Source organism: Vipera berus, assembly GCF_964194415.1.
Source record: "Vipera berus genome assembly, chromosome: Z".
Classification (NCBI taxonomy): Eukaryota; Metazoa; Chordata; class Lepidosauria; order Squamata; family Viperidae; genus Vipera; species Vipera berus.
Genome location: NC_138205.1, coordinates 2,884,559 through 2,894,166, shown reverse-complemented (window position 1 = coordinate 2,894,166; position 9,608 = coordinate 2,884,559). Strand labels below are relative to the sequence as shown.

At 45.6% G+C, this 9,608-nt stretch overlaps 1 protein-coding gene across 3 annotated transcripts; it reads right to left on the bottom strand.

Annotated features, from left to right (window-relative positions):
- Positions 1-519: 519 nt before the first annotated feature.
- LOC308678441 (transmembrane protein 107-like) lies at positions 520-8,667 on the bottom strand. Of its 3 annotated transcripts, none has more exons than XM_081345641.1 (7): positions 8,587-8,667; positions 6,689-6,861; positions 6,129-6,226; positions 3,955-4,022; positions 2,601-2,701; positions 1,585-1,681; positions 520-1,457 (listed from the first exon to the last, which is right to left on the bottom strand). In XM_081345641.1, the coding sequence occupies exons 3-7, from the start codon at positions 6,213-6,215 to the stop codon at positions 1,388-1,390; spliced, it is 423 nt and encodes a 140-aa protein (XP_081201767.1). In that variant the 5' UTR covers positions 6,216-6,226; positions 6,689-6,861; positions 8,587-8,667; the 3' UTR covers positions 520-1,387. The 3 variants fall into 3 exon arrangements, with proteins under 3 accessions (XP_081201767.1, XP_081201768.1, XP_081201766.1); XM_081345642.1 differs by lacking the exons at positions 1,585-1,681; positions 8,587-8,667 and adding exons at positions 2,134-2,230; positions 7,458-7,570; XM_081345640.1 differs by lacking the exon at positions 8,587-8,667 and adding an exon at positions 7,458-7,570.
- Positions 8,668-9,608: the final 941 nt, after the last annotated feature.

Sequence of the window (9,608 nt, the reverse complement as noted above, 5' to 3'; positions counted from 1 at the left end):
TCTTCCAAAAATGGCTGGCGTGGACAACTGGAAAAGGAGAAGGCCAAGCAGGGATGATTGGGAGCTCCTGGGAGAGAGAAAAATCCCACCTGAAGAGATTTGGCAAGCCCCCACAGGATAAGGTATAATAATAATAATTCCCAGGAACGTGATCAAAATTTGGGTGCTTGGCAACCAGGATGTATATTTACAACCATTGCACCGTCCCAGGGTCACGTGATTGCCAGCTGTGATCTTCCTGGCCAGCTTCCAACTATCAAAGGGGGGGGGGGAAGGGGAAAGTGGGATTCATTTAATGACCACACGATTCACTTAATGATAGCAATTTCCTTAACAAGCGACGGGAAAAAAAATTATAAAATCAGATGCAATTCCCTTAACAACTGCCTCGCTTAGCAATGGAGATTCCAAGTCCAGGAATACCCCATTGGCAGAGGAGTAAAATGCCAAACGACTGTTGTGTATTTTTTTTTTAAAAAAAAAGACTTTGCGGGAAATTGTTTTGGATGCAACGGGGGAAATGGAATCGAGTTGATCAGTGGATATTTATTTTGTTGGAAAAACGAAGGAGGCGACGGCATCTCCATCCGCTTTTTAATCCTTGCCCCGAGCTTTCGCACCGCAACTTCAGGCGGTTGTGCGTGTCATTTTAAAAGGAGAGAAGATGAGCTCCACCCCAGATGATGTTTTGATATGGCAAATGAGAGGTTTATAGGAAACACAATAATGCCTTCTTAACCGATTCAGGTTTCATTTTAAAACAGGGGTGTCCAACCTTGGCAATTAGAAGACTTGTGGTCTTCTCCCAGAATTCCCCAGCCAATTTCTGGAAGGTTAGATAGATAGGAGGGAGGAAGGAAGGAAGGAAGGAATAATAGAGGAAGGGAAAGGAAGGAAGGAAGGAAGGAAGGAAGGAAGGAAGGAAGGAAGGAAGGAAGGAAGGAAGGAAGGAAGGGGAAGATAAGTAGGTAATCTGGGGAATTCTGGGAACTGAAGTCCATCCATCTTAAAAGTCCCAAAGGTGCTTTTTCAAGAGGCAACTGGACGTTCTTGTTTTTCTTTGAAGACATTTCGCTTCTCATCCAAGAAGCTTCCATCTGAAAGCTGGCAAGGTTAGTAAATACTTCCCTTGATGAAATATAGGGTGCCATCCCAGATATGACATTAAGAGGCTTCCGCTGAAGGAATCCGAGCTCTGCAGAGGATCCGGCGGCTTTTTTGTCCGTTGAGGAGTGAGCAAAGATGGAGCTGATACCCAGGGACAGCTGATAGTCCTACGGGAAGGACATCTGACCTCCCTCTCATGCTCTTTTGGAGCTTCCCCTGCCCTGGGATAATCCGAACGAGAAGTCTCTTCTGGACGAGGCCGTCGCCCTCATTGTCCTTGTCACAGTGGCTTCTTCTTGAGTCCAAAGACGGAGATGAAGAGGAAGATCTCGACCGCAGCAGGTAAGGCACTGGGCAGAGGGGGCAAAAAGAGAGGGGAAGGATCACCACCCCAAAGAAGAGCATCCCTCTTCCTGAATTGGGTGAACCCCAAACCACCGCCAGCAAATTGGCGACCGCGCAGGGACAGGCCTCTACCTGCAAAACCCCATGATGTACCAGTAGGTGACTGTCTCCCAGCGCTCAAAGACGAAGAAGGAGAGGCAGACGGAAGCACTGCAGTGGGCAGCCAACGCTAACAGGGCACCGTCAGGGAAATCAATGTAGGGATTCGTTTAAAATGAATTTTGAAAAGGGACGCCCGCCTAGGAAGAAGGTCCACCATCCTCAGCCGTTCACATGAAACGACTCCCGGGACTTTATAGAGTGCGTTTGGAATGGGGACGGGGTGGAGGGATGGGGGCAGAGGGAAAAGTCTTCAAAAATAGAGATTAGTCACAATGCAAAGGTCAAAGTTGGAATATCCTAAAGGCCTGGTCCAGATATCCCGCTAACCAAAGGTTGTGTCTCTGTGACTTGTATGAACACAGTCACTGCGGTCATTTTCTGCCACTCCCTCTCTTTCTTTTGGGGTGGGGGAGGATGGAATATATATGGTTAAATAAATAAATTGTCCAGCTCCTTTGGGCCCCCTCCCGCAGCCCGTCATTTCGCTAGCCTGGGACTCCGGGGATTGTCACTGCCAACCTGCAAAACGCAAAGATCCACCAGTATAAGCCGGCATGCCACTGCTCAAACAGGAAGAAGAGCAGCGCGACACCTGCCGAAGCGTGAGCGAGAGTGGCTTGCGAAGAGGAGGCTCAGTCAGGGAGCACAACGACCACGGAAGGCAGACCCACTCACCCTGCTCTGGAGGGACACGGCTGGTTTTGGCACTTGGCAAGAGTGCCACGAACCCATCTGGGTCTGAGGCTCAGCGGCAGGCAGGAAGGGAGGAAGGAGAGGGAGAGGGGGAAGGAAGGAGGAGGAAAGAAGGGAGAGAGGGGGAAGGGGAAGGAAGGAGAGGGAGGGAGGAAAAGGAAGGAAGGAAGGAAGGAAGGAAGGAAGGAAGGAAGGAAGGAAGGAAGGAAGGAAGGAAGGAAGGAAGAAGGAATTCTCTCTTCCCACCCCAGCCCACCCTGTCTGCTGATCCCCGTTTTCTTTGCAAAGGATACAAAGCAGACTTTGCACATTGTTGAACATGGACACTCCGGAAAGGAAGCCGGCCAGCTCCACCACAAACAGCCCAAGGGTTACGGACAACGCCACCACCATCCTCGAAAGAAAAAAACCACGCTGAAAGAGACACACTGAGTATACGAAAAACGCCACCAGCTAAAACTTGCAAAGAGATTAAAATTGCCAACGCTGTCGCCTAAATTGCAATGGACCAGGCAAAGCTGAGTAATCCTTTTAATATTTAAAACTTTCAATATTTTGTTCCAAGCCTTTGGTTGTTTGTTTTTTTAACCTCGTGCAACCCTGTTGACGCACCTTTGCAAAAATGGGAAAGCATGAAGCGGCGGGTTTTCCCCCTCATTTCACAGTTAGGATGTCAAGGTTGAAACTTTGGCAGTTACCTGTCTCGGCGTTTCAATTTGCCTTTAGATTAAGCGGGCGGAGGTGTTACTTCCAAGTGGGTTAGATGGAGAAAGGAAACTTTTGCAATTCAGCTGAAGGTCACGAGAGCCTGAAACTTTTTCAAGGGCACCAGAACAGGTGTAGACTTGAAGCAGACGGTTCCCGTAACAAAGTGAACTTATCGATATGGCTGGGAAAATTATTGCCTTAAGTCTATGAATTGGTTTGGGAACTTCAAGAGCTAAGTTTTACTTCGACATAACCACGTAGTGTATTCAATAAACGGTTAAGATTGTCAGAAACGAGAGTTTTATTTGGATTCTCAAGCTGGATGTTGACAAGCTTATTTTAAAATGCCAACCAATGAATTAACATCCTACAGGCCAAAGCAGTGAAATACAACATTACACAGCAACAGGTAGCTTTAAGCTGTTGTGGAGGAACAGCTGGGGAATTGGCTGGGGAATTCTGGGAGCTGAACTCCAGGCAGCTTGAAGCAGCCACCGCTGCTTATCTTTCCTCGCTTCTCGCTGTCTTCCAATTTTACATTTTTGACGGGCCCCCTTAAAAATCAAGTAATCTAGGGTTGTTTTTCTTTCTCTTCCCCCCCCCCTTTGCAAGTTCAATAAAACGTTTTTTTAAAAAAATCCAGGAGTTGGACCCAAAACTGACTCAAGATCCTGAGCACAGGGGGGCTAAGCTTCCCAGGCTACAATACCCATCCTCCTCAGCCATCAGCCCTGATGGCCGTTGTCGTCGGAGAAATCGAGAAACTTTGAGACCAGCTGCATTCGTCGCTGCCCCCGGGATTCTCTCTTTTTTAAACACTTTCTCAAAATGAGGGCCTCTATCTCTCAAAAAAAAGATTTTTAAATTTTTAAATTCAGGCTACTACTTCCCCAGCCCCCAAATGCAGCAAAGGCGGATTTTAGCAGCAAAATGACTCACTCTGTGTCTCGGTGGTCAAATTCTTCTTGCGTGCACTGAAGAGGGAGGGAAGCGCGGACATTGTTTTCCTGAAGGGAAAAATAAATAAATAAAATGAAATAAAACTAGGGAGAGAGGGGGGCCAGACTGCAGGCTGGGGGAGGGAGGGGGGGTCATGCCTTTGAGGGGTTTTTAGTGGGGCAGCCCGCTGGAGCATAGAGGTTTAGTGGAGGGACAGAGAGGCTGGAGGGCTGGGGATCCCCTTTTTCTTTTCGGGGTCCCCCCTGCAAGATCACGGGAAGATGGAAGGAAAGGGCCGGAGCTTCTGAAAGCATCCAAGATGGGGTGAAAGGCTGAAGAGCAGGTTTTGTCAAAGTAAAAAAGGATCTCCATTTATCTTTTCTCTCTCTCTCTCTCTCTGTCTATCTATCTATCTATTTCTATCATTTATCCATCCCTGTTTATATCTATCCATATACCTGTGTCCACCCGTCCTTTTATCCATCTCTATCTCAACTCATCTGTTATCTATCCACCTATATATCTGTATCTATCTATCTCTGTCGCTATCTATTCATCCCTATCTATCCATCCCTATCCCTATCTATCCGTATCCATCCATCCATATCTATCCATCCATCTATTCCTATCTATCCATCCATCCATGTATCCATCCCTGTATCCATCCACTATCTATCTATCTCTATCTATCTATCTATCTATCTATCTATCTATCTATCTATCTATCTATCTATCTATCTATCTATCTATCTATCTCTATCTGTCCTTGTATATCCATCCCTATCTATCCATCCATCTATCCCTATCCATCCATCCATGTATCCATTATCTCTCTCTCTCTCTCTCTCTCTTATCTCTATCTGTCCTTGTATATTCATCCCTATCTATCCATCCCTATCTATCCATCCATCTATCCCTATCTATCCATCCATCCATGTATCCATCCATTATCTATCATCTATCTATCTATCTATCTATCTATCTATCTATCTATCTATCTATCTATCTATCTATCTATCTATCTATCTATCTATCTTATCTCTATCTGTCCTTGTATATTCATCCCTATCTATCCATCCCTATCTATCCATCCATCTATCCCTATCTATCCATCCATCCATGTAGCCATCCATTATCTATCTATCTATCTATCTATCTATCTATCTATCTATCTATCTATCTATCTATCTATCTTATCTCTATCTGTCCTTGTATATTCATCCCTATCTATCCATCCCTATCTATCCATCCCTATCTATCCATCCATCCATGCCTATCTATCCATCCATCTATCCATCCATCCATGTATCCGTTATCTCTATCTATCTATCATCTATCTATCTATCTATCTATCTATCTATCTATCTATCTATCTATCTATCTATCTATCTATCTATCTCTATTTTTACATGTAATTTCTATCTTTTATTAATTTAAAAAAATGTAAGTCCTCGACTTACAACAGATCATTTAGTGACCATTCAAAATTACAACGGCACTGAAAAAAGGGACTTACGACCATTTTCCATGGTTACCACCTTTCCAGTCATCCCCAGGATGATCTGATCAAAATTCAGACGCCTGGCAACTGGATCATATCCATGGCTGTGTCCGTGTCCCCCACTTGCGACCTTCTGACAAGCCAAGTCAACAGGGGTGCCGGCTTCACTTAACAGCCAGGTTACCGACTTATCAACTGCAGTGATTCACTTAACAACCGAGGCAAGAAAGGTTGTAAACCGGGGCCAAAATTCACCTAAGAAATGTCTCACTTAACCAAGAGGGATTTGGGGGCTCAATTGTGGCCGTGAGTTGAGGACCCCTAATCCTCCTGCCTCCCCCTATTTTCCCCACCACAGCCACCCACTTGCTAAGCATCTTTTGGTCTCCTCCTCCTCCTCCTCACAGATCTACTACAGAACCCTCGGTCCTTTCCCCCACATGCTCTCCTGGGTCCCCCCGGGCTCCCCTTCAACCAATGCCGAGCAGACCCTCCCTTCCGTGGGAAGCTTTGAATTCAGCTCCTTCCTCAAGGACCGAAAAATGTCTGTGTTCTTTTTCCAGGGGAAACATCCGAAAAGCAGAATGAGATGCCGAGGGGGGGCAGGGGAGAGAGAGAATATTTGGAGGGATCCGAGGAAAGAGGAATTTAACCCTCGGAAGTGGACACTCACCCTGGACCAGAAGATGGTGATGACGATGACCAGGTGAGCTGTGAGGACCAGGAACCGAGAGGGCACCAGTCCACTGACCAGCGGCATCTTCTCCCTTCCTGCAAAAGAGCAGGAGAATCCTCGTGGCCCAAGGAAAACATCTCCCGATATAACACAGAATGCAGAATAACGGAGTTGGAGGGGACCGTGGAGGTCTTCTAGCCCAACCCCCTGCTCAGGCAGGAAACATCTCTCTCCTCCTTCTCCGAATGACAAAATAACGGAGTTGGAGGGGACCGTGGAGGTCTTCTAGTCCAACCCCCTGCTCAGGCAGGAAACATCTCTCTCCTCCTTCTCCGAATGACAAAATAACGGAGTTGGAGGGGACCATGGAGGTCTTCTAGTCCAACCCCCTGCTCAGGCAGGAAACATCTCTCTCCTTCTCCGAATGACAAAATAACGGAGTTGGAAAACTCACTTAAGAACTGCCTGGCTTAGCAATGGCAATTTGGAGCTCCACTGCGGTCGTTAAGTCGAGGACTACCTGTATTGGGTTCCATTTTCTCCACTTTGCAACCTACTTTGTGTGCACCAATCTCAAGGCGATCCACAAAGGTGACGGAGTCCTGGGTTTCTTCAAAATCTGATCTTTTATCAGGGAACACTCTGGATCACCATCTTTGGGGTGCAGAAATCAAGCCGCTGATTCCCCCCCCCTTTCGGAGATCCAGGGTCGTTTTTAAGGGTCTTCTTTCTAAATGAGAAAATCGATGGAAAATTTATATTTTTAGTAATAATACAAATAAATGCACCCTTAGCAAATTCACGGAGTATCCTCCTCTGTGGAAGTTGATGGGGGTGACTTTGGGCCAGGCCTTTCTCTTGACCCGTCCTACCTCGCAGGGTTGTTGGTGCATGGCAGGGAGAGGGAGGAGGAAAAGAGGGTAGCTGAAAGCATGAGAGCTCCTGAGAGCATCCAAACCCACCCTCCAAAGTACTTGGAGAGGAGCCCATTTGTGCCAGTTTTCACTCCTCCACATGCCTCCAGGTTTTGCAGCTGGCGCCTGCACTCACACGTGTCTCTTAACTCGAGTTAATCTGTTTAAACCGGGTTTGCACGGGGGGGGGGGAGGAAATTGGTTTCCTCAAATCAACCAATCCGGCCGATCTCCCTGATCACGTGACCTCTTCGAAAGCACCAACCATCCCAGCACCCAGCTCCATCCCGCGTGTCGTGTGAACGCAGCCACATTTTTTTTAGACTGCATTTGGCTCTTGGTTCCCCAATGATTTCTTGCCCTGCTAGGTCAGTCCCCCAGCAACACCCCGCTCCCCGTACAGCGTACCCACCTCCCGCCCGCAGCTCAAGCGGAGCTCCCTTGATTTCTCAGGCTTCGGGTCCGGTTGCTAGGCCGCCCCGTTGCCCCGGCAACCGCCTAGGCCCAACCACTTTTCCCTCTCCGGGGAACGGGCTTCGCGCAGCCTCGCGAGACTTTGAAGGCCTCCTTCTCTCTCTCTCTCTCTCTCTCTCTCTCTCTCTCTCTCTCTCTCTGGCCGCCATCTTAACTACGGGCAAATTGCCCATCTCCTTAACCCCTTCGTTGCTCCACCGCTCGGCTTTCCCTCCTTCTCCGCGGGAAAGAAGCATATTTGCACCCGAAGCGTGGAATCCCCGCAAATACAAACACAAACACACACACACACACACACAGAGACAATCCCACTTCCAATCTGAATTCTCCTGCATCTTTTCAACCATGTTTGCCGAAAGCAAAAAATTCCCTTATTTGCACAAATAAGTGGGAAACTTAAGCAAGCTGCTCGAGCTAAGCTAGAAAGATAAAAAGAGAAAGAAAGAAAGAAAGAAAGAAAGAAAGAAAGAAAGAAAGAAAGAAAGAAAGAAAGAAAGAAAGAAAGAGGGAAAGAAAGAAAGAAGAGGAAGAGAAAAAGAGGACAAGAAAGAAAGAGAGAGAGAGAGAGAGAGAGAGAGAGAGAGAGAGAGAGAAAGAAAGAAAGAAAGAAAGAAAGAAAGAGAAAGAAAGAAAGAAAGAAAGGAAAGAAAGAAGAAAGAAAGAAAGAAAGAAAGAAAGAAAGAAAGAAAGAAAGAAAGAAAGAAAGAGAAGAGGGGGAAAGGGAAAGAAAGAGTAAGAGAAACAGAAAGAAAGAAAGAAAGAAAGAAAGAAAGAAAGAAAGAAAGAAAGAAAGAAGAGAAGGGGAAAGGGAAAGAAAGAGTAAGAGAAACGAAAGAAAGAAAGAAAGAAAGAAGAAAGAAAGAAGAAAGAAAGAAAGAAAGAAGAAAGAAAGAAGAAAGAAAGGAAGAAAGAAAGAAAGAAAGAAAGAAAGAAAGAAAGAAAGAAAGAAAGAAAGAAAGAAAGAAAGAAAGAAAGAAAGAAAGAAAGAAAGAAAGAAAGAATTCCCCAGGGAATCAAACAGCTGGGCATTTGAAAAACAAGCAATATCATCTGGGGAGTTTTGTTACCTTTTTTGCAGACTTTCACGGGAGAAGGGAAACCTGGAGACCCTCGGAAGATACACAGAGGAGGATCCGCTTCGGGAAAAGGCGTCCCAAAAGAGGCCAGAGTGAGCTGTGATGGCCGAGTGGTTAAGGCGTTGGACTTGAAATCCAATGGGGGCTCCCCGCGCAGGTTCGAATCCTGCTCACAGCGTGTCTCTTTTGCACCCCTGCCTTGTCCGCAGATGCGACCAGCTCCTCTCCTAAAGGGGCTTCGACAGGGTGGAAATGCTCCAATCTTACGACCGATGTTTGCACAAGGGGGGAGGGGGAGCCCATCCATCCATCCATCCACCTATCCCTTTTTTCAATGGTTTGATGCTGAATATAAACCTTTTTTGTTGTTGTTTTCTTGGAAGTCTGGCAACTTTGAGGGGGTGGACTTCAACCTCTCAGAATGCCCCTGAAAACAAAGGCATTGGGGAGTTATTTATTTATTTATTTTATTGGATTTGTATACCGCCCTATTCCCGTAGGACTCAGGGCGCTTTACAGGGCAGTTAAAACCATGAATACAAAAAAAATAAAAACAATTAAAACAAATTAAATTAAATTCAAGCCCCAAGAGTAAATCTAAAACCTAGTTAAATTAACAACCCCACAGTCTGGACCAAACAGATCGAAGAGCCAAGTTTAGGTTTATCCCTCTCAAAGTCCACAAGCTTAAACAAAAAAAAGAAAAAGAAATATAAAAAAAGGCACCCACTCACCCCCACACACACAAAATTAAAAGTAGTTTTAAAGACTCTTTGCAGACCCAACGTGTTGTAAAATGCAACAGGGGAAAACCAACTTTGCAAAAGCTCAATGAATATATGTATATGTATATGTATATGTATATGTATATGTATATGTATATGTATATGTATATGTATATGTATATGTATATGTATATGTATATGTATATGTATATGTATATGTATATGTATATATAATCTTTGTTATAATTATAAATCCTCAGTAAGGCCCCATCTGGAATCCTGCATCCA

What these genes read in the sequence shown, in the direction of transcription:
- LOC308678441 (XM_081345641.1), bottom strand. Translation starts at nt 6,215, where the DNA reads ATGCCGCTGGTCAGTGGACTGGTGCCCTCTCGGTTCCTGGTCCTCACA. An exon ending in TTTGACCACCGAGACACAGA is followed by an intron (nt 2,702 to 3,954) that starts GTGAGTCATTTT and finishes TTTTCTTTCGAG; the next exon opens with GATGGTGGTGGCGTTGTCCG. An exon ending in CAATGTGCAAAGTCTGCTTT is followed by an intron (nt 1,682 to 2,600) that starts GTATCCTTTGCA and finishes GTGCCCTGTTAG; the next exon opens with CGTTGGCTGCCCACTGCAGT.